Source organism: Taudactylus pleione, unplaced genomic scaffold, assembly GCF_031769625.1.
Source record: "Taudactylus pleione unplaced genomic scaffold, aTauple2 ptg000188l, whole genome shotgun sequence".
Taxonomy (NCBI): domain Eukaryota; kingdom Metazoa; phylum Chordata; class Amphibia; order Anura; family Myobatrachidae; genus Taudactylus; species Taudactylus pleione.
Window position 1 is genome coordinate 6,602,744 of NW_028284590.1, and position 24,877 is coordinate 6,627,620.

The window sequence follows — 24,877 nt, forward strand, 5'->3', positions numbered from 1 at the left end:
AAAGATAGCTTTACTGAAATATCTATCATAGATATCTATCAGTGTGTACAACCAAAATCGTTTGACCTGCACTATAGAAAGTTGGAGGGAAATCTATCAACGCTGCCTATGATTGTCCCGTGTGTATGCAGCATTAGGGTCCCGGTTGGACCTCCCATTGTGTACCCTGGGCAGAACTTTGACCCGGGGAGCCTGTACTGAGCCTTCCACTGGATGGATTTGGACGAAAACGTCATAGAGTCGTAACAATGGATCTCGGAAGACATACTAGGGGTTTGATGTCCCGGTCGGACCTCCTGTTGCTGTATGCAAGTGAAGCGCTGTGAATACTTTCCGGATGCACTGTATGTGAGCATTATTAGTAGATCTAATTAAACTTGCCTGTGTAACAGGTTAAGTGGCCATTTTGGCTGTTACGTCCATATTGGTTTGCTCTGTGTGTTTGCATAGTATTCGCCCATGTTGTTTTGATGTGCACTAGACTAAGACCTATGTCTGTTCATGAAAATGGGGAGAGTAGTATCCTGTCGTTCTTCGTTTGCCAGCTAAATGCCAATTCCTGAACCCAGATAATAAATCGAACTGATCGGACAGTATTCTCACACTAGGTGACACTGCCAGACAGGGGCGCAGAGAAGGGGTGGAACAGGTACAGATTACACGGGGCCAGGCCTGTCTAAGGGTCCAGGTGGGGGCCCGGGTCTGCTTGAGAGGTGGAGGCTGCAGCGGCCCCTAATCAGTGTTTCACACGGAATTGTATGGAGACATCCGACCTAGCTACGCCTCCACGTTTAACCACGTTCCCTATCTAGTACCGGGGCCTATCTGATGTCTCGGTGGCCCTGCTGCCAGAATGCTTGATATAACATGTAAAGTGCTGTGGAATATGTGTGCGCTATATAAATAACTGGTAATAAATAAATAAATATAGCATCTTTTTTTCACAAGTCTTTGTAATAAACTTTATTTTAAATACAAACAAGAAGATAATAGAATTTCTGCTGTTAATTTGCTCTAGTTGCTGAGACGGTCTCCTCTTTTGTGTCTGGGTAACAGATGTGCCCCATATGTTTCCTTTTTCATATTTGTTTCATTGTTGTTTAGAAATTCTTAGCATTTTTCTGTGCAAGTAGACGTGGTTGCTCCTGGCGTTTACAATCAAATGAGCTGTGCTGCCGTAACATCTTGTTTTTTTTAGTGCATCACACGGTCACGTCAAGACCAGAGCTGTGCAACTTGGACAGGGATTAATATGTAGTTATCTTCTATTAATAGAAATGCACATAAAAAGAATGTATATAATCGAAGACAATAAATTGAATTAAAATGTTAAGATGATGGGGCGGACGCAAGATGAGCACTATGCAGGTGGGTGTAATGTAAATGCGCGATTGCAGAGTGGAATGAACGTTGTACCAATTGACTTACGGTATGACCGGAACTCAGGTAGGAAGGGACATTTTTCTGTAGGCCGAGGACAGTGTGGGCATATTGTAAGTGTCACCCATACACACAAGCAATTTTTCACATATACACAAAAAGAAACATACAGTTTGCACCGGCCCAAGCCAAGTGTAAATACAATATAATGATGACTAATGGCAGCATGACCTCATTGATTCTTATTGGATGATTGCAGGATCACAGACACAGCTGACAACAACTAATTCAGTGTTTGGGGATTTTCTTGGACAATTACGGCCAGTGGCGTCCCTCCCCATGGTGACACCCGGTGTGGATAGGATTGTAGTGTGCTCGGCAAAGCCGATCGCCAGTAAAAGGAGGCGTGACCTTGTGGGTAGGAGGCAAGGCATCACAAGTAGGGGGCGTTGCTTCGTGCCCCGAACTCCCCCGTTTTAGTCACTTCGGGGGTCCCATAGGTGCGGACTGCCCCGGGGACCAATCTGTGTACAGTGCCGGCTCCCTCACTGTGTCAGGAGCCTGAGTGCTGCATGTAATGCTACAGTGCAGCACCGGCTTCTGTCACTGAGGGGGAGTAGCCACTTTGGTATCACCCCTCGGTGGATGACACCCAGATGCGGCCCGCATCCCCCCACATCCCCCTTGTGACGCCACTGATTGAGGCTTGTGTGTTACCTGGAGTAAGTACAAGTTTGCACATATGTGTCTTTATACCTCCCAATATTGGAGGTCAGCATCCTGGCACAGGTGGCATGTCTGCATCACTGAGCGGGCAGAGTAGCAATGGACGTACCTACCCAAATGCCTGCTATTTGGGACATGCAATCCCGTCGCAACAGTGGGACTGAGCCCTTAAATAGAGACTGCTGCGCCGACATTGGAAAAGTTGGGAAATATACTATGTGTCATAACTGTAATCATATCAAGTGATGTGTGGAATGATTGCAGTGACTCCATTTTATTAATAATGATTTTGCTTATACAGTGGTTTACATGGATGAATTGTTTGCATATAATCTGTTGCCTTGTTCAGTAAAAAGGAAACCCACTGCTTAGAAGGGTATATTCCTCAGGAGAGAGGGGGCTTCAGGGCACATTAATATACTCAGTGCTGAGAGCGGACACTACCAGATCAACCGTATCCCCGCCCTCAGCCTATCAGTGCTTCCCTGTTCATTTCAATGTCAGTATCTAGTGGGATGTAGTCGACATCCCGTCATGCGGGATGCTGACAGTCTGTATACTGGTGCCGAAATCCTGACAGGTTGGGATCCCGAAACCAGAATCCCGAAGGTAAGTATCGGGGTGTTAGAGGGAGGTTAGGGTTAGGTAGCAGGGTTAGGCATTAGGGAAAGGGTTAGGAACCGGGAAGGAAGTGTTAGGATTAGGGTGGGGGAGGTTAGGTTTAGGCACTAGGGGGGGGGGGGGGGAGTTAGGTTCAGGCATCGGGGAGGGGGGTCTTAGGTTTAGGGTACAGGGAGGGGGAGGTTAGGCTTAGGCACCGGGGAGGAAGGGTTAGGGTAGGGATTAGCAAAATACTTACGTGTGTTCCTATGGGTGTCGGGATGCTGCTGTCGTTATTCTGACCAGTGGCATCCTGACAGCCGGGGTTTCATACCCAACCCCACTAGTGACCTGTCATTTCACATTGGCATGGTACACAGTGTACAGTGACTGACCGATTAACTCAATTTGTTTTGTTATTTTACCAGCACCATTTGATGCTTACTTGGTCTGGAGAGGAGCCCATCCAAGGATTTGGTAAGTATGTAATTGATTTATTTGGGATGTGTAAATGTTATTTTTGTACTCAAATATTACAAGTTGGTGTCTTAGTGATTTTAATATTTTCTTTACAGGCGGACTACAGATGCCAGTGGGCCCTTAATGTACGGGCATGCTGGCACTTGTTCCACAAATGTCATCAAATTGGATCAAGCTGCCTGGGACTTGTAGGGATGCGTGGAATAGCCCTGCTGGTTGTTCCTTGGGAGGGGAACACCATTTTATTTTTGGGACCCTCATGCTGTGTGTCCTGGGCTGACCAGTTTGAGGCTGGTTAATGTTATGGTAGGGGGAGCCCATGCTGTGTCTCCCTGCTATAGCATTATCCCCCCACCTGGTCCAGCATGGTGTTGGCCAGAGACGTAACTAGACTTTTTGGTGCCTTGTGCCAGAGAGATCATTGGCAGTGCCCCCCCCCCATTTGTTTTTAAATAGGGACATAAAATAGTGCACCTGAAAAAGGGCCATGGAAGAGATAGGGGAGGCCAGGAGATGCTGGGGATAAAAGAAGAGGAAGCTACAAGTGTGAATGATAATAAACCGGAAGACTGACATGCCCAAACAGCGCCCCCTGCCCTGCAGTGCCCTGTGCCATGGCACAGGTCGCACCACCCTAGTTACAGCCCTGGTGCTGGCTTTTGGAAATGTCTTTGCGTCCACCCTAAAGATGTAATAGCCAATGTTTTTTTAATGTATGAAACTGGTCTTCCCACTAGATGGCTCACTAGTTCCATTTCCATATGCAGACACTGCTAAGTTTAAAAAAAAAAAGAAAGAAAAAAGCATTCACACGCTAAAGAGGCATACATCACACACACACACACACATGCACAAATGTATATAATACTTTCCACTGCTGCCTAAGCACGTCATGCAATACTTTGGAGCAAAGTCCCCATTATGAGACATCTACTCTGATTTTCCTCCTACTTTCTTGTCTTACCAATACTCCTTATATAGTGTACAGAAAACAGGACTGGATGGTAACATTTGCATCTAAGAGGCAGAAAGAGATTAACATTCTGCAATTGGTCAATATTGAAAAAAATTTACATTTCCTGAGACAGATCCTGGAATTGATGTAAAAATACAGGGACAAACTGGGGCACGATAGGACTGCCAGTGCCAGGGGAAAGCCACATGTTGGCTCACAGAGGGGTGTAATAATTACCATTGATTGAAGGCCACCTACCAGACTTGCCTACTCTCCAGGAACAGCTGGGAGGCTCCCGAATCTCAGGTGGTGATCCCTGTCTGGCACTGCCCACTTGCTGCCTCCTGCCCTCAGTCTCCTTTCAGCACTAAATGGATGTCGCACGCATGCAGCGGTGACAGTGTCCCCCAGCTTCCCGACCACCTGCGGGACTTTGCATTCCGCGGGTGGTACAGAAGGACAACGATGCATCCCGCCACCCTTTGCATGCCTCCCGTGTGAATTACACCGGTATGCATGAAGGAGACCGCAAAGGACAGCTCTCTAGGTAAGAGAGAGAGTCTATGACCCAGAAGTCCCTCTGGCGTCCTACTGTGCATGCGCAGAAGAATGCGCAGCGCAGGAGGTGCTGGGAGGGATCCAATCGGATGGCGTTTCCCACCGTATCCAATGTATCGCATTCCAGGACTTGGTGCATATGAGAAATGGCATTTTCAGGGGTTTGACCGCATTATTGACTTATGCTGCATCTCAACCTAGGTGAGGTAGTAGTGAGTAAGGGATAGATGAGGTAAAGTAAAATGGTTTAAGCAATAGCAGTAAAATACAGTAAGGCCAATGGCAAAAGTCAAATCAGACTGGTTGCTAGCGAGGTTGTCAGGGTTAACAGTACAGTGATGGGAAAGGAACGCATAACCTAGTGATACAGATGTAGCGTTAGCATGCGCACCCTGGCCTGTAAAAGACCAAAAGCAGTGCAACAGACCCTTAAATGGACAAAGAAAGAAGATAATAGTGCATAGCAGTACAGTATGGAAAGACATACAGTACACGGCAACATACTGCAAAGATATACATATAGTGCCTGATTCAGAGCCGCTCGCAAGCGGCCGCTCGTTCGCTCCGAGCGATGTTCGCACATCTGCACATGCGTATGGTTCATAATGCGCATCCGCCAACCAGTCATTGCGGTCGGAAATCGAGCGCTAGTAAAATAGCGAGTGCCTGCTAATTTGAGTGACAGGATGAGGCGTTTGTGGGTGGTAACAGGGGAAGGTGCTTGAAAACGGGGAGTGGAGATCCGAACGCAGGCATGCCAAACGGTCAAAACAGGCGTTTTAAGGGTGTGCATAATTAACAAAGCATCGTCATCGACCACGTCACTTGGTTGTTTCTTAGCCTGAACTGCTCGCATGATTGCGGTAGAAAAATCCAACAAGCACTGCGAGCAGTTCAGACGCCTTTCGATGTACTCGATTAATCTAATAAATAGCGGAGATGACGTAGGATGCGAGCGGCCAGGGGGCGTCTTTACAAAATAGCGAGCACATGTTTCGTTCCCTCGCTCAGACATAGAGGCGTCAACAGACTGCAAAGAGCGAGAGCTCAATTTAAATAGCCGGCCCCTTTTTCTGAACGAGCGAGCGCAAATAGCGTCCGGCTCTGAATCAGGCCCATAGTACACATAGAAAATTAGGTAGTGGGGGAGTCCAGTACAAAATTGTGGCAAGGGACAATGTGATGTTAGAGACAAAGGAAGCGAAGCAGGGATGCAACAGCCCGGAGACCCAGTGTTGTCCACTGAGGATTGCGGAGGTTAGTCAACTGGACTGGGTAGTGTTCACCATCCAGGTCAGATAGAGGCAGGTGCCAGTCTCCAAGGTAGGTATGGTTAGCAACCATCTATGATTTGCTGCTGATGGCGAACGTTTTTGCCATCGATAGTGAAGGTCAGATGTTCCTCCGCCCTCGATGGCAGAAATAAGGCAATGGTTTTCTTCTTTCCCCCAAAAATGACACACAGCACTTAGCTCCGTCCCCATCACAATGCTTTGCCCTGCCCCCTTTCCTGATTGGCCAAACACCTGCATGTGACTCGTAGCAGTGGTTTCATGCCATCGCTGTAAAGCACAGATGGTTCTTTTGATGGTTAACCACTCAATGGCCATCCCAACTGAGACGGGGATGGGTTACAGAGGGGTGCACAGGTCATCGGGGGAGCCACCACAGTTTGGAAGTGGGCAACAATGTTGAGGCCAGCCAGAACTGTTTGTGAGAATTCTAGACCGCCTAGAACATTGATATGATCACGTTCTACCCCCTTTATCACTCCACACCTGGGGCTCCACTCAGAACAAGTGAAAGCCTCAGTAGAATGTTACAGAATAGTTTTAAAACAGGCAGCAGAAAGCAGGAACTGGGCCCTGCAGCCAGCTATAGTGGGACTTGGCGGTTGGCCTGGGCCGTGTCACCTATATAAATGGTTGAGGCTCTGAGGTAGTGGGGTCCTCTGGGGATTTCCCCAGGCCCCTCACTGGGCCAGTCTAAACCTGTAAAAATAAATTATCTAAATTATAAAATATATATTGTACATTGTTTTTTTTTTGCAGGGCGCTATATTGATTACATAGCTCACAACATTCATGATTTCAAAATCTATACAGTTTAGACCCAAGGCCGCAATGAGCCCCTCTGTGACTGCTTCATTGGTGCCCCCTTATTCTGCATGCACAACCTTTGCACAAACCAGTGCTGCAGTATGTGTGCGTTGTGACTATGCAGAACCCATCTCTCTAAAGGGTCTATGTACTAAAGCCTTGGAGAGAGATAAAGTGGACGGAGATAAAGTACCAACCAATAAGCTCCTAATTGGCACTTTACAGGCTGTGTTGAAAAAATGTCAGGAGCTGATTTGTTGGTACTTTATATCTCTCGAACGCTTAGTACATAGATCCCTAAATAACTTGCGCAGCTGTCTCAGAAGGGGAGACTCATCCACCCCACCATCATTGCAACCACTGTGAACCCGAGGAAAGGCCCAGGTACGGCTACCATTCCTCTCCTCCTCTGTGCCACTGTTTAGGCCACACCCCCAAGTCATTAAAGCCATGTCAGATACACTCAAACCACCTTCATCAAACTGTCTTCTGGAAACTGGGATACTTGACATGAAAATTAGAGGCAGTACGTAGTTAATTTTTTTTTAATAACTAAAAATATTTACTATTTTTTGAATTAGTTGATACTACTAGTGTAGTGTATCTGTCAGATATCTATATGCAATAAGGATTGGTATGCGCGCTCTATTAAACAAATACAGTGGTTATAATGGGAGCAGCTTGCTGGTAAGGTCACCACTTCACCCAAGGAATAATTGCATATGATAAATCATGTAGGTGCGAGGTAAAATCCATGTCAAAATAACCAAATCGACCTCGCACGCGAGGAAAAATCACATTGATTCCGCAGTTTACGCGGAATCAGTGTGTTTACGCACGCGAGTCCCGATTTTACGGCGCAGGAAAAAGGCTAATTAAATAGCTTTTCCCCGTGCCGCGGGAATTTAGACCGGTAATTAGTCGCGGGGTAAATCCCGCAGCTAATTGAATCTTCCCCATGGTCTTAAACACTGGAACATGGACAAAAATGATTGATTTAACCAATCAATTTGTGTCTGTTTTTCAGTGTTTGTGAGCAAAAAGACGATTGTCATTGGCTCCCATACATTACCAGAGATTTTCATTCCAACCAGCCGGATTGGACAGATATCTGACAGATAATTGTATAGCGTATGCCCAGCATTACTAAGCAAAAAATTAGCAACCAATAAAAACCAGTATGGGCTTAAACATCATGAAATACTGATATTATTTATGGTTTCAAAAATAAGTTATTGGAGGGAATGTAATAGGTTAAGATATTACAAATGTCCCAGTATTTCTGTGATTTTGCCACGATTTAAAGTGGCAATTTTTTTTTATAGGCAAAACCAACCTGGCTTTGACTATAATAAAAATCGCCACCTTAAATCCTGCATCAAAATCGACAAAATAAATCACCACTTTTGTAAACTTGGACAATAATACATTCCCCCCCATTATATCCAATTACCCTCCAAGAAAAGCGGAGGAGAATTCTATAAGATCAGCGCTGGTAGACAGTGGCGTAAGTTCATCCCAGATGCCCGGGGGCAAGTTATAATTTGGTGCCCCCGTCCCTCCCATCACAGCCGCTGACACTGTAGCAATTCGCATGCAGACAGGCTATAGATAGACGAAAGCAGCAGCTGATGGTCTGACATGGAGCTCTCCACTAGTGTATGGTGGCTTCTCAGGTGCCGGGAAGGGGTGCCATGTATTGGACGGCCGTGGCGGTTCACTCCGGGTACATAGTTACAGCCCTAAGTGGGGTGAATATGTTGTGGACAATGGAGGAGGTGCCTCTGCAGAGCTGTAGCCCGGCGGCAGGCACCTCCATTGTCTCCCATAGTTCTGCCCCTGCTGGTAGATTAGGGTGAACGAGATTTACATCATCATGGTCAGCCTATCAATGTCATGCCCCTGGCCACAATGACGCAAGTTACATCATTACGCTCTGAGGTCACATTGATTCACACACTTCTCCCACCGTGTATGAGAATTTTCTCCAGAGCTTTTCAAAGACTCCCAGCAATTTGGGAGACTCATGGATGTTCAGGAGAGCTGGTATACAGTATACTGCATGTATTATATGCTGTATACATTATTTATCTTTGAACACAGAACACTTTAATTTATTGAATAACAGAACTCTCAGATACAGTCTGGGGTCTATGTACTAAGTCTTGGGGAGAAATAAAGTGGCGAGATATAAAGTACCAACCAATCTGCTCCTAACTGTTATTTTTCAAACACAGCCTGTAAAGTGACAGTTAGGAGCTAATTGGTTGGTACTTTATCTCCGTACACTTTATCTCTCTCCAAGGGTCCCCACTAGTATTTCCCGCACAGCTTACCGGTGTTAACACTTTGTGATTGATAACAGACAATGGGGCCTATGTATCAAAGCTGGATGAGAGATAAAATTGTGAGAGATAAATCACCAACCAATCAGCTTCTAACTTACATTTTATAGGCTGCATTTGAAAATGACAGTTAGGAGCTGATTGGTTAATACTTTTTCTCTCACAATTTTATCTCTCATCAAGCTTTGATACATAGGCCCCAATGTGACATGATATTTTTGATTCTTTAAGATATAAGGTGCTGACATCACAGACCGCACCACAATTGGGTATATTTACTAAACCTTTAAAAAAAAATGGTGGTGTCACCCATAGCAACCAATCATATTCTCTCTATCATTTTCTAGGACACAACAGAGAAAGGATAGACAGAATCTGATTGGTTGCACCACTTTTCCTTTTTAGATGTTTTAGATGTACACATCTATTAACCTTTCTATTGCATTTAAAAAAAAAGCTAATACTCTTAATTTCACAGATACAATAGAAAGTGGAAGGAAACATTGAGGTTTGGGGTTTATTTATCAATCACCGTTTTTCACAAACTGATTTTCTGTGGATTGTTTTTTAAGGGGGGGGGGGGGGGGGGGGCTGAGGATTTAAAGTACTATTAAATGCAAAACCAGACGTGCTTGTCAAATGAACCCTTTTGTGGCAATATGCATACTGCTACCTAATCCATTATTTCATTGTGCATATATACAATACAGAACAAGATGATTCATTTGAATCTTCACCATCAATGAATAGGAACTTCCAGACAGATTTGTTGGATACTTGCTTGGACAATAGAAATTGGTGACTGTGGATTGCCCCATAAAACACTACAATGTATAGTTTTTGTTTCCTATCCGTGGCATTGGCCAGAAGCTTCCTGCGTAACGTGGACTGAAGTTACAGGCGTCAGATCTTATTACTCTATAAAAAACCTTGCTCTATTCTATTTTGGATTTGGACTTCTGCCTGGATTTCCTGCCACAGCAGCGCCTGTAGGTGCAGGAGCAGCATTTAATACTGATGAAGAGTGCGGTCACAAACACGGCGAGCAGGAAGCCAAAGACGTCTATGGAGTGATACTGAATCCAATTCAAATCGTGGGCAGCCGGACGCAGGTGAGGGGCACCTTTATGCCTCATGACAAACTCCACCCAGTGCACAGCGAGGTCCAGGGGATGGACTGGTCTGTCCAGGTGTAGATCAGAGAGTCGCTGAATGTTCTCCTTGTAACTAAATGAATCAAATAGAAATTAGGGTGACTTTTGAGTCTTATATTTATCTAGAGATTATGTGGAAGAGATTAAACAGAACAGGCTGTGATAAGAATAAGGGGCCTATTCATCATACGATAACTGGCCCGGTAACCAGGCAAAAACTCTTGTTTACAACATATTTTAGGTTACCGGGATTTTCATCATCAGGGGTCCGATAGGACCCCCTGATATTCCGCAAACTCCGAAAACTGAAAGTTTTCCGAATTTGTTTCCGAGAACAAGCGCTATCTTCAGACGGCGCTTGTTCTCGGATCCCCGCTCCTTCCTATGTGAAGAGGTTCCGGGGATGCAAAGAGGGATCTGAGCGGATCCCTCCGCCGCCCCCTCACTACCTCCCCATCGGCTTTGCGCATGCGTGACCCAAGGTCAAGGTAGCCGGGACAACGGGGAGCAGGTAAGTAACGCAGCTACAACTGTAGCTGTGATACTAACCACGGGGACAACTGCTTTTCGGAGCAGCTGTCCCCGCACTGGAAAAATGATGAATTGCTCCGGTGTCACGTTTCCCCTCGCTGCAAGTTGGATACTTAAGTATCCCTCGCAGCGAGATCAATACTTCATCATCGGAGGCCATACGGCAGTGACTTATATGTCTGATCATAATATAAAACTGAGGACATGGTGATAGTTTTATTCCAAAATATAATCCATAACAAATTAAATTTTTGTTTACACAGGAAATACCTGGTTGGTTGCTATGGACATTGGCCGGTTATCACAGCGTTGCGCTCTTCATACGCTGTTTCTCTTTACATTAGTACATCAGACTCACTGGGGGGCGATTCAATTGATTTGCGGGTGACGATAATAAATGGGCACCCAGTATTGCAATTAAATTTGTTCTGGGGGCGCCCATTAATTCTCGCGGTCATTGCGCCCTATTAGACTGGGTTTAGCCGTGTAAAATGGCTAAACCAGTGTAAGTAAGGTCCTTGTTAGGGTGCCCAAACTGCTGTTTGGGCGCCCTTACCACGGGTTTATTGCATATTTTTGCTCACAACTCTCCTAAGGGTGCGAGCAGAATTGCCAGCACCTGGCCTATCGCACCCTGAATGGAGCACCAAGTGAATAGCTCCGTCGGGGTGCTCAGTGGCAAACGCAGGATTTCTAGAAGGGGGGTTCCAAATGCTTGATATTAGAGAGAGTGTGGCCTGTCCATGAAGAGGGTAAAATTAGCACTTAACCAGCTTTAATATGCGTCATACAAAGAGTATTGTGTGTCATAATTCCAGCATATAGAGGACCAGGGATCACAGTAAGCCATCAGATGCGGCAGTAGGGCCATCCTGCCTGAGCTGAATGTTTTTATTTAAGATGTAGGCACCATTCCAGAGTATGGGAGCAAGTCCGGGAGACTGGGGAGTAGCAGAATAACCTAGCACTGCCCTGGACATATACTTACATATTGGGCTCTATAGCAGCATATCCCTAACAGTGCATGTTTTCCAGATCTCCTAGTTGATGCACAGGTTACTTCTTATTAGCGGATACATGTTAAAAGATCCACAGGTAGTGATAATTATTTCATTTGTGATCCTGAGAATAACATGCAGCACTTGTAAAATACTATTCTATTGCTATTTCTATTGTGGTCATGGTGTGGGATGGGGAGGGGGGTTTCCAGGCAGACGGAACCCCCCCCCCCCTGCGTTTGCCTATGCTGCTCAAAAAAACAATTGAATCGCCCCAACAGATGTCATTATTCTGTTCAATGTCCAGGATCTCAGTATTACAGGTCATGAGGGCAGGCTTGTGCCCTAAGACAGAACACGGCACTACTCCATAGCAATCTCTGGCGGAGAGCCCAGTGGTGTCTGTTCACGCTCTCCCTGTGCCCCTCTATTGTCTCTGTGGGTTTGCGTATTTACTGCACATGCTTAGAAGAGGGCATAGCAACAAAGCCCAAATTGGGGTTCATTGTTAATGCGTCGGCCCCCACTCACGCTCAGAACTGTGGAGCAGAGGAGGATTGTCCGCCATCACTGGGCCTCCCTCACCTCCAGGCTTTGTAGTGGCCTCACCACTAGTTCCACAGCCATTTGTGTCCCTCTAAGTGATTTATTGATATTACTATGTGCTTACCTGGGAATATTTATCACAGAGTGCAGAGCGTTGCTGAGATCTTCCGGTGTCATGTCCAAGACATTAAGTGTTATGCCGGCTCCTCTGGATTCTATCCGCTTAGCATTGTCCATTTGATCGCCAAACAAGGGCAACATGACCATGGGGACGGCATTGCAGATACCCTCATAGACGCCGTGGGAACCCGCATGAGTGATAAAGGCACGGGCTTTTGGGTGAGCTAGAAGAATACAAAGGATAATAGTCTGTAAGACTTTTATACAATACAGTAGGTTTAATATTTTGCTTTGCAAATTGCAAAGATTTGAACAAGATAACATCCTGATAACATGCAGTGCGTAGGATGACATGTGCATGTTTTCAGTAACATACCCGCAAACCATTACTTTTTCTAAAAAGTTGTAATATGAAATTTTAAATATATATATATATATATATATATATAATTTTTTTTTTTACAGAATCAAGGGAGTACTCACGTACAGATCATTGCTTTGCTAGTCAGGGACAGTACATAGTTATTTGTAATATTTTCATCCCTTAGCACCCACACTAGCCTAGTAGTATACAGGATTACTTACCAAGCAGATCATTCTGTGGCAGCCACTTCACCAGGTGAGTGTTGTTTCCCAGGTTTGATGGCACTGGTCCCGTATACCGCCATATAACCTGAGAGTGGAGACACAACAATTGCCTGGATAGTTATCACAATGCAGACACCATAGTATTCCACTTCTCCGTCATGTTTTCCTGGTACACCTTATTCATCCCATCAAAACTTTGCCATCATTCCAATTTTGTGAAAATATGCAGTTAGCTGTATTTAAAATCTGCAGGTCACTATGACAGGAGGCTGTGTGGCTCTAGAACCCTCTGCATCAGAAACATTCACAGCGCTAAAATCTATGTTGTGCTGCTTCACATAGAGCAGGATTTGTGTTTTTTATGTGTAGCTACAAAAGGAATGCATGAAATAACATCAGCGTTGCTGGGTAATGGTGACTACTTCTAATATGGCCGGCTCCAAGTGACTTAGGCAGCCGCCAATGATTTGGCATCCACCAATGATCAAATGCATACTGGCGTTTAGTAACGTATGCATAGAGATTTTAGCCAAGGACAGCTCCCCCGATAAGAGATGTGCTTTACGGTGTGGGGACTTCTGGGTTTACGGACCAGAAGTCCCGCAGCCACACCGCAGCTCTCCTCTGTTATGGAGCAGCCACACCGCAGCTCTCCTCTGTTAGGGTGCAGCCACACCACATCTCTCCTCTGTTAGGGTGCAGCCACACCGCAGCTCTCCTCTGTTAGGGTGCAGCCACACCACATCTCTCCTCTGTTAGGGTGCAGCCACACCGCAGCTCTCCTCTGTTAGGGTGCAGCCACACCACATCTCTCCTCTGTTAGGGTGCAGCCACACCACAGCTCTCCTCTGTTAGGGTGCAGCCACACCACATCTCTCCTCTGTTAGGGTGCAGCCACACCGCAGCTCTCCTCTGTTAGGGTGCAGCCACACCATAGGTCTTCTCTGTTAGGGTGCAGCCAAACTGCAGCTCTCCCCTGCTAGGTTGCAGCCAAACCGCAGCTCTCCTCTGTTAGAGTGCAGCCAAACTGCAGCTCTCCCCTGCTAGGTTGCAGCCAAACCGCAGCTCTCCTCTGTTAGGATACAGCCACACCACACCAGGATCTGCAAACCTTGGCGCATTTCTAAAACTTGCCATCAGTTTTTTTGGTGCTATTGCTGCTAAGCTTTGCATATTCTGGCTGTTTTTTACTACTGCAAATTCTCTGCACATTGCTCTGCATCACTAGACGTTGCTCTCTGTGCACTATGCAGTCACCCACCTACTGCTGCTGTTGTATGGGATTGTGAAGTTTAAATTGCCCAAGCAAGGGAGCCTACCTTCACTGCCATTACTAACTGTTGGCAGCTGCAGATGCTTCATTGGTGTGACTATATTACATGCTTGCACTTACAGGGACTCATTCTAAGCGGCATGCAAAGTGGCTGCAGTTGTGGGTAGCCGCGGAAGCCACATTTACAACCCTATACTAATGCGGGATACTGATCAACTAACGCGAGGATCTGTGCGTCTGATTTTGTGCCAGTCGCGATGCAGTGGAACTCTTCTACCGGCGCTTGGAGATGACATCATCTTCATCACCAGGAAGACCGGATCTCCCCATTCTGTAAACGGGTCCTGGGTCGTCTGCCCCGTTTACCCGTTCACACTGTCCCTTAACACAGGTCCTTCCCGTGCACAACCCTGGGCGCTGACTCACTACTCGGGTTGGATTCCAAGTCACTGGACCTGGGTTATTTTTTTGGGACCATTTTCCACTGAGCCGCAACCTGGGTAGACCCAGCAATAATCCGGGTTATTGTTGCAGTGGAAAAGGGGTTTAAGCTAAAGGAGCTGGAGGCATTTTTATGTTCCACATAGTAGTTTGCATCGGTTTGTTAATGTAATGCAATATCCAGCTTCTGCTATTTTGGTGAAAATGTTCAAACATCTACTTTAACAGAATTGTGGCAGCAATTTATACTAGACTATAATCAATATTGTTTTTTTTTAACTTTAGTTTATAAATATAATGAGTTGTTACTTTTAGTGATTTTGCTGAATAGTTTGTTCTGTTAACTAACCACAACTAGCACTCCCCACATTTCTCTTCATACATATTTGGGTTAGTTGCCCCTTGTGTTTTTTTGCCAAACATAAGCAAATGGCAAAGTTTTCTCTATCCCTACACATTAATCCATAGTACTTTGCAGTATTTTTTCAGTTGCGATTACAAGTAACAGATTGGCTTTTTAAAAATACATGAGACAATTTCCCACAAAAGCGTATATGGCACAATCACATATAAACATAATCTACACCCAACCTATTGGACAACAAACTACACTGTACAACAAATTAATACTTTTAATTTGTTTCCTTTCTAAAAATAGTCATACATTACTAATTTGAGGTCAAGAAAAACTAAAATGACTTCAGAATGTTTTTACTAGCTCTATTTTTTGAGCTACACTACTTGCACTATACTGTATGTACATTAGTAATATAGTCTTAGTGAAAAGCTATTTTAAAATAATCTGATATTTTCTTGATAGAAAATAAATAACAGTTGTTTAAATTCAATCAATCGCAAATAAGAACACAAAACAAAACAAACATACAGCATAGGAAAGTACTATGTAATATAGTGGCCTATTCATGGGGGTGCTTTCTCTTTGCTTGTCGCTTGTCCTCCTCTTCTGGGGCATCTCTTGTCACTGTCCAACAGTAGTGATCACCTACCCTGATATTTTTGTTCCATTGCTGAGATGTCTTGGTGGAATCGCTCACTATGCTTGTCACTCAGTGCACCAGTTATCGTGTGTGGGTAATCCCGTGAATCACATATATTTGAATAGGGGAGGGAACAAATAACTGATTCATTTAATTGGGTCATTAGGCCCCGCCCCTCTGCGCGGAACGCAGATTGCTGGTAAGATTCTCTCCTTTCTGCCCACTTCACTAGGAATACCCCTACATGGTCATAAATGGGCTATATTTCAGAACTCAGAGCTAACTGAGAGTTTTAAATGTCATATTCATTCTTTGCATGCTGACATCAATTAGAAGTAACTATTTTCACATCGGAATCATTTTCATTGTTGTGCAGTGCTATCAATGTAGTTCCTCTCTATTGTTAATCTATATTCACTACAGTATACTCATGGGCAAAGCTATTGTGGGTGCGGGGGGTGCCATTATGAAGCCCCAAACCCAGGTCATATAGTTGTCTGGTAACCCTACAATGTGGCATATTATGAACTGGAGGCACTACAATGTAGTCTAATATGAATGGGGGCACTGTGTGTTATGATGTGAACTAGGGCAATACTATGGTGTATGAAATAAACTAGGGCACCAGTATGAAACATAACATTAAGGCACTACTGGGGTATAAATTAAACAAACAATGTGGAGAGAGGTGTCTCTGTAGAAGCACTGGGATTGGGGCCCCTTCAAAATGTTGCTATGGGGCCTACAAAGTTCTGGCTATTTTCCTGAGTATACTCACTAATAAGCCATGGTAATGATGAATCGATTTTGTTCTGTGCTACCCTTATAGATTCCCTTTCCTACCGTTTGAGGAATAGATCTTAAGGCCTCTGCTAAGTCCATAGCCTTGTGCATGGGGATTTCAGACACCATCGATCCTAAGGAGAAAACCACAAAGCCGTGTTCCCCAGAACTGTTCACCAGCGTCTCAAACTCCTGAGAAATAGAAAGAAATCTAATTAAAAAAACAAAACAAAAAACAGAATATCATATATCATTGTGTCATAAGTTATGGCAGTGCTAATGGTCAGCAAAAACTTTATGAACAGGGACGAAAATGGATGGAGCATATATAGTATGTTCTATTCTGCATGTGCGGCGGCCATTGCTAGGGAGGGCTCCTCCGGAACCCTCTCCGTACTAGTTTTGCAATGTGTAGCCCACTAGTTTATTTGACTTCAGTCTTTTATTTTTATCAGATAAAATTGCATGCACCAAGCCGCTAGTGGTAAGTATTTGTTAGGCAGTCAGGACATAAGTATAATGGTGGATACACACTATACAGATACATCTGCAGGTCAAGTGATCTGCAGATATATCTGCAGATGATGGTCGTTCATACACACTGAACGGCCATCATCTGTGTCCAGCCGTGGGTACCGGCGGCCGGGGGGCTGGTCAGGGGCATGTCCCGTCCCCTCCCCATGGCTGCCGCTGTGTGTGTACGGGTGGTTGTATCTACCCAGTTCACTCTATATCCCTCCGAGCGGCATGCGTTCCAAATGCGTACCACTAGATCAGCAAGTCACTTGACACGTTTCTCTTACCAATGACGTGGCGCTTTTCATCCTACCTTTTATGAAGACAGTGAATACTATCTTGTTTATTTACATTACTTTTATCTCTAACCAACTAATCAGGTTTATGCTGGCCATACATCTACTGTCCCGATTCCCCGTTCTGCTAATGTGATTCATTTATCGGCCATCAAACAAGCAGATCTGCGGACATCGATGTGCTGCGATCCATCTGCGGATCCAGCAATAACAACATGTTATAAATCCCTGACTTGCTGATACCGATCATTTTTTTTTTGTCGGGAACGGTGAATCAAGGATTTCCAATATGTTGAATTTACCCGATTCCCCTACACAGGTGTCGCCAGAAAGGGGAATTGGGGCAATACATTGCAGATGTATGGGCCCCATTATTCAGGCTCACATACATCGGAGGCTATCGATGTTCAGCAATCTGTTACTGGATAGGGGGAAACACAGCTAGTTAATTCCCTGACTTGTCAGTCCCAAGCATTTTTTGGTATAAATAAGAGATTAGATTCAAATGAACTACTTCCACGCTTATTTTTAATACTGGACAACAGAATTATGAATGCTTTTTGAGCTCATTACAAGTTAATTGATTGCAACTGTTGTTTCAGTCCATACGGCAGCAGTACAGTGTAATATATAGTGTGTTTTTAATAATTTGTTGGTATAATAAAATGTTAATGCAGCAACAGCGCCCTCACTTATCTTGTCTAATAATTTTGTATAGATCCTTTTAGGGGGTTAATTAGCAAGGAATCGGTATGTAATGCCGCCAGATTAAATACCGACTGCGGCAGCCCGAAGGGTTGAAATTCCGATAGCTGCAGGTAAGTACCCTAACACTCCCCTCTCCCCTACCCAACCTTCCCTTAGGGGTGCCCAACCCTAACCTCCCCCCCTAGTGCCTAGCCCTAACCTCCCCCCGCTAGTGCCTAAACCTAACCCCCCCTTCCCCTACTCTAACCCTCCTGGGAGGGTGCCTAACCCTAAGCCCCCCAGGGGTCCCTAAACCTAACCCTCCCCCCCCGCATGGCTAGACGCTAAGACACCCGGCATACCTTTGTTCGGTATGCCAGGTGTCGGGATTCCATAATGGGGCTAATGATAGGTGTCAGGATTTCGACGTCTATCTTTAGTCCCATGTCGGTATGGTATGTAAGTGTCGGGATTTCGGTGGGCGGGATAGTGCCCGCTGGTATCCTGACTGCATCCCAATTAGCAAACGTGGTGTTTTTACATTTACACCTGAAAGTAAATAAACCCTTTAGTATTTAAAATACTAAGGTGAATGGCCATGGAGAGTACTTGAGATAAAACCTATCTACATTGTTGGTTCATCTCTGTGTATATAGAGTGAGCTTCCTAATATAAAGCCAGTATTGTAGGATAAATAACTTGCTGTCTATTTGCCTGTTACGCTATTGTGGATCTTTGCCTTTACTTTGCCTCTTTCATTTCATTTCATTTGTCCTTGACCCTACTTTTAATGTCCCCAAGTAAGACTATTCTTTTAATTACTTGCATGCAATAGTTATTTTGTTTTATTCTCACAACTTTGTGCAACATTATAACCCTGCACCTGACAGACTGGGCCTGACTGTGAGTCACACACTTCTGTGGCTGTTTTTCTCTACGCATTGTAAAAACTTTTATATACTCGTACTAATGCGACAATCAGCCGAACTAAGGTCCTGAATCATGATGGCTATCGCAATGCTGTCGCACTGCCAGCATAGAGACGCCCACCTCCTCCCCCACCGCTATCTCACATCCGTAATACCTTATAAACCTCCATAAACATCGGTAACATCGAGTACCACCGGCCCCTCATGCAGAATTACAGCAGCCCTGACCTTACGTAGAGATTGCTAACCTCGTAGCACGCAGTTAGTACACAAGCTGTGTATGCCATCGCAGTGGCTAATTTATGCACGCCCATGCAACAGCGTTCAAACGGACAGGCACGCCTGCGTTTCTCCAACCACTCATCCGTCACCACCCCCAAACACTCCCTGCCTGTCAATCACTCTGCGATGGCTCCGCGTGGTCTCCGAGATCACAGTGGTGCCATTGCGCACGCGCACTGCGATGCATGCGCAGTATGCAACAATCGTCCATCTACTTAGTACGCTATTGCAATAGCGATCCTTATTGAATCAGGCCGTAAAGTTTCAAATCTGTGCGGGAATTGCAAGAATGTCCTTCCCGCTGATCTAGCGTCCGCAGCCGCGACATCTGCACTAGCCGCAGGCCGATTCTATGTGAAGAAATTATGTCTGTAACAGGCGTTACTAATTTATACGCACAACTTCGGCTCGCATGGGGATGTACATACACGCCCATCGCACTCCCACCAGAAATATTTGCTCCGTCTGTCTTGTTACTTGCCACCCCGTGGTGTATCTATAATGGGTGCACACCCTGCATTCATCTATTATACTTACCTCTCTGGTGTCCCACGTCGGCAGTGACATCGCTGCACAAATCACTGAAAAAATAGCGCTGCAGCCATTTTACCTGAGATTTGCGCATGCGCAGTAGACAAATAACCAGAAACATGGAACCCCGTGCCATGTTTCCGGGAACCTGTGCATGCGTAGTAGACTATGGCAGAGCTTCAGAGTCTACTCACCTGCACCGCTGGAGACAAAGGACGGGGCCCATGCAGAGACTGCACATGGGCCCCTCCTCTCTTAAGTCAGCCCTGCGGTATGCACACCTCTACTTGTGACCAGGGGCGCTGAGAGGGGGGGGGGGGGGCGGGTACAAATTATCCGGGCCAGGGCTTGCTGCAGGGGCCCGGGTCTGGCACCACTCCCCCTCCCTCTTAAGTCACAGCAGCCCAGCACACGCTGCTGTGTGCTGGGCTACACTGGGAGACTGCTCGTAGCTGCAGAAGCAGCAGATGGAGCAGTCTCCTATGCCTATGGGTGGAGCGATCATGCTAATCGCTCCACTGTGCGCTGGGCTGAGGGGCACACAGCACCCCCATCCCCAGTGCCGCAAAATAATATATATTTTTTTATTTCTAAGGGGACGTGGCCTCGCCTCCCACAATTAGGCCATGCCCCTTGTCACCTGGGCCCGGCACGGCTCTCGTCGGCCCTGCTTGCGACTTGTTGCACATTGTGCTGCAAAATCGCACACCGTGCTTTTATATTCAGACGCATGAGCAGTTGACTCAATAACGGAAGATGAGTCCATTTCACGGATTGGTCAGACCACTATGTTTGATCCAACAAGAGGCAATTATATTTTAGATATCTTATAAAATAAAGTGACTATATCAAAGATAATTCTAATGTTTTGAACAATATGAAAAGTATTCAAATAAAATGTATATAGCAACCACAAATATAATAAAGTATAATAAAATGTCTCAATAAATTGTCTTATTTTACCAAAGATTTAATGTAACACATCATTAACAGTCTTCAAACTCACCTACAGTACATCATTAATAATAGTCTAGAACTGGTTCTGGTGAACATTACACGCTCCGCCTTTCATTCCGTACTCACCTGTAATAGGTGTTTCCTATTAGCACAGTTGATGCCTCCTATAAAGACCATATTAGGCATCACCGGTGTGATGAAATAAAGCACAAAGTCAGACTTCATGAGCCATATAGAAGCTCGACTGTATAGGTCTACCATCGACACCTCTTTCTGCAGGAACTCCGAAGCTAAGTAACCATAGTCATTATAGAGAAACTTACAAAGTAAGACATCAAATGACCAATGAAACATGTTCTTTATCCTTTGGGGGAAGCTCATGTGATCGGTGTACTTGGTGAAGTATCTGGGGACATAAGAAACAGGTTTTGGACACTGTGTGGCCAACAGGTCCATCCCACATGGCAGACTATTCAAAAAATTAAGAGAAGGGACAGCAAGATGCTCTGCCACAATCTGCCCACATGGGAAAATAGGAGACAGAAGTGCAGCATCAAATCCTAATCCTTGCAGATAGCCGATGGTGTCCTCGTTGTTCAGGAGATACTGGCATGTAGTAAGTAACAGGCTTGTGATGTTCGTTATTCTTGCAAAGGCTTTCGAAAACCTCTCCACAGTGGGAAGCCTTGAGAAGATCTCATAGCTGAATCTAGACATTTGTTTCCTCAGTTGTTCTGTTGTATAAGGGACAGTGTATGTCTTCAAGGCATAATTTGTTGACGGTTTTATATGAATGTTGCTCTGCGGAGCCACCACCACGATAAGATGACCCCGTTGTCCCAACTCCTCTACTAATGAGACCATACTGATCCAGTGGCTTCCATCCATGGGGATCACCAGAAGTTTCCCAGCTTGACAATAGTGGAGACATCCCAAACTCAGAAGAAGAAGCTGGTAGAGATTTGGCAAATACCCAGACTTGCTCAGCTTCATAGCTACATGCTACACCAGAGCAGTGTAAGTGAAGGACTTGATGTTTTTCCAAGGTGGCCTTTGCTGTCTCTTTATCTGATTGGGGGAGGTGGGAATGCATTGTGCAGACACAGACACTTTTATTTTAAATACAATGGCAAGTTAATGAAAGCTTTAGGAGGAAACCTTTTACAGAGGAGAAGTGGAGAAGTTCCACCAGCAACCAATGAGATTCTAGCTATCATTTTATAAAAGGTACTAGATAACTGATAGCTACAATCTGATTGGTTGCTATGGGCAACTTTACCACTTGTCCTATAGACTAAATAATAAAGCTATAGACTCTTGTTGCATAATTCCATCGGAAGGTACACTCTAACACAGAGTTTTCCAAACTTTGGGACTGATACACTGCGGATCGCGATATTGCGTACGCACGCATTTCAACTACAATAGCAAGCTATTCCATTGCAATCGCAATGCAAACTCAGCACACAGGACGCCCACTTTACCTTACACACATCCGTAATGTTTAGCAGAATTGCGAAACCATTGACTACTGGCGCAGCCTCAGGCACACTTGCACAAGCCCTGACCTTACTCAGAAATTGCTAACTTCCACGCACGCTATAAGACCTCACACAGCGTATGGCATCGCAGTGGATAATTTATGCACGCCCCTGCAACGAATGCACTGGCACATCTGCGTTTCCCTGACCACCCCCTTTTCATCACCCACAAACAGGACTTCCTGTGATCGCAGTTCCAATAGCTAGTTTGCACACACGCACTGCAATGCATACGCATGCGCAGTACGCAAGAATCAGCCAATTGTGTGCGTATTAACAACTGCGATCCTTGCTGAATCAGGCCCTTTGTTATTACAGTCCAGGTTTTAAGGATATCCTTAAAGCGCAGGTGGCTTAGGAACTGATTCAGCAAGGAACGCATGGATGCAGATACACGCAATTGGCCGGTGTTCACGGCCTGCGCAAGCATCTGGGTTGCTGTGCGTGTGCGCGAACCGCTCACTGCGTCCACAAAAGTGAGCACAGTGAATACTCAGACCCAGGGAAAAGTGATTGTCAGGAAGTGCCGTTTGTGGGTGGATACGGGGAGTGGTCGGCCAAACGCAGGCATGCCAGTGCGTTCGCACCCCGTTACAGGGGCGTGCATAAATTAGCCACTGAGATGCTGGAGGCAGCCTGGCGTTCCTCTGCGTGCAGGAAGTCTCTCTGAACTTTTGCGGCAGGGTCAGGACTATCTTTAGTCTGCGTGCGGATCCGATTTTCTCGATGTTTTCTCAGCCTTGCGCATCAGGGGCTGATTCAGACCCGCTCGCGAGCGCAGGGCGCTCGCAAGCGGTTCGATGGTGCCGAATTGCGCATGCGCACGACGGAGGGAGCTTCGTCGTGTGCAAGCGCAAGACCCGAATAACGACGGCCAAGCCGTCGTTATGGGTCTCGCACCAAAGGGGGCATGCTGTCGATGGTGACTGACAGCACGCCCCCTTTGGTGGGCGTGCTGGGGCGTGGCTGCCAGACGGAGGCGTTCCCATGGGAACGCCTACCGTCTGAGTCCGGCCCCACTGACATCACTAGTGACGTCAGTGGGAGTGATTTTGGCTCTGATAGAGCCAAAATCACTCCAGGGCTTGCGGTCACCGAGACCCTACCGCAGGGTCTCGTCGCAAGCCAGATGGTCGCGATGGTCTTCAGATTCAGAAAACGGCCATCCAAAAATGGCCACCGCCAAGGAGGAGACAGATGCTAGAGATCCTTACTGGACCTCTAGTGCCTGTCTCCGCCTTGGCGGCAGCCATTTTTGGATGGCGGTTTTCAGCAGATTCCATGCGGACTAGCCGTCTGCCTGGACTCTGCTGAAAACGGCCATCCAAAAATGGCCACCGCCAAGGAGGAGACAGACACTAGAGGTCCTACTGGACCTCGGTATCATCGGTGAGAAGATAGCAACATGTGTCTGCAAACTATGGACTATAGAGAGTTAAACATTAAAATGTACTCTGTAATGTAGCCAGCTTAGATTTATTATGCAGCGGGAAACAGGACACAAAGAGCTGTTGGAGGCTGGTTTGTGTCCATACGAATTGACCTATGAACTGTACTGTAATAGAAGAACCAGGAAGAAGAACCAATGGAATCATGCCAAACTGTTCTATTGTATTGCCTATCTTTGTAGGATATATATGTGGGCTCTCAAAACCTGGATGCCAGTCTGCTTCCTTTGCTGTTGAAGGAGGTTTCTACTTTGATGCCGGTATCTGGGTCCAGAGTGCGTGCGTATGTAATGACTGTACCTTGGGTCTGTATAATTTATTTGCGCTAATTGTATTCAGATCACAGCGTGTAACCATCTGTTTTTATATTGAATAAAAACTTTTTGTGCTTTGGAACCACCCTCAAAGTCTGAAAGCATTTATTTCTTGTGCGACTCATAACGCTAAATAGCAACAATTTTAGAAGGTATAGGTAGGTAGGAATCGATACATCCAAAGGGAGAAAAAATCCAAAAGACATTTAACATAAATAAAAAGTAATTATATATAGAAAGGACCTAGAATTTAGTTTTAGCAATTCATTAAAAATGGAAAACAAACAAACAAATAATCTGGAGTTGTTTTTGTCCTTTTGTAAGTATTTAATTAACAATCAATCATGTACAGTCCATTTACAGTTAACTTTCAAATACTGGTATCCACCGCCAGTGGCGACTATAGAGGTGGGGCTGCAGCTCAGTTCAAAATTCAAATAGGGGAGCCACACCAACTGCCAGTGAGTCTCGCCGTCGATGTTTGCAGCGTTTGGGGTGGCAGTTGGTGTGGCTCCTGTAATTGAATTTTGGACTGTGCTGCAGCCCCACCCCTGGAGTCGTCACTGTTCACTGCACAGCAATCAATAATTTCACCCGTATTGGCCACATGGCATTTTAATAAAACATATGACAGACTGGCACAGATGTGCCAGATATGATGGCAGTTTAATAAAAGATCCAACACAAATAACACACACAGGCAGGCAACATGATCCTTATGGTTTCAGATCCTGATCTTTTGATTCCAGCCATCCTGGACACTATAGCTGCTGTGAAACAACACATCCCAGCATGCCCTGC

The 24,877-nt window shown here is 45.5% G+C and overlaps 1 protein-coding gene across 2 annotated transcripts in view; it reads right to left on the reverse strand.

Annotated features, from left to right (window-relative positions):
* Positions 1-9,356: 9,356 nt before the first annotated feature.
* Positions 9,357-24,877, reverse strand: part of LOC148519612 (UDP-glucuronosyltransferase 1A5-like) — a 39,183-nt gene continuing 23,662 nt past the window's right edge. The window contains exons 1-5 of one of the 2 annotated variants that reach the window (XM_088476410.1): positions 20,900-21,766; positions 16,636-16,767; positions 13,078-13,165; positions 12,497-12,716; positions 9,357-10,370 (exon numbers count right to left, since the gene is read on the reverse strand). In XM_088476410.1, coding sequence (XP_088332536.1) covers positions 10,079-10,370; positions 12,497-12,716; positions 13,078-13,165; positions 16,636-16,767; positions 20,900-21,766 — 1,599 coding nt within the window. In that variant the 3' untranslated portion in view covers positions 9,357-10,078. Of the gene's footprint in view, positions 10,371-12,496; positions 12,717-13,077; positions 13,166-16,635; positions 16,768-20,899; positions 21,767-24,877 lie in introns of those variants that run through there. The other variant, XM_088476409.1, reaches the window with a different exon arrangement.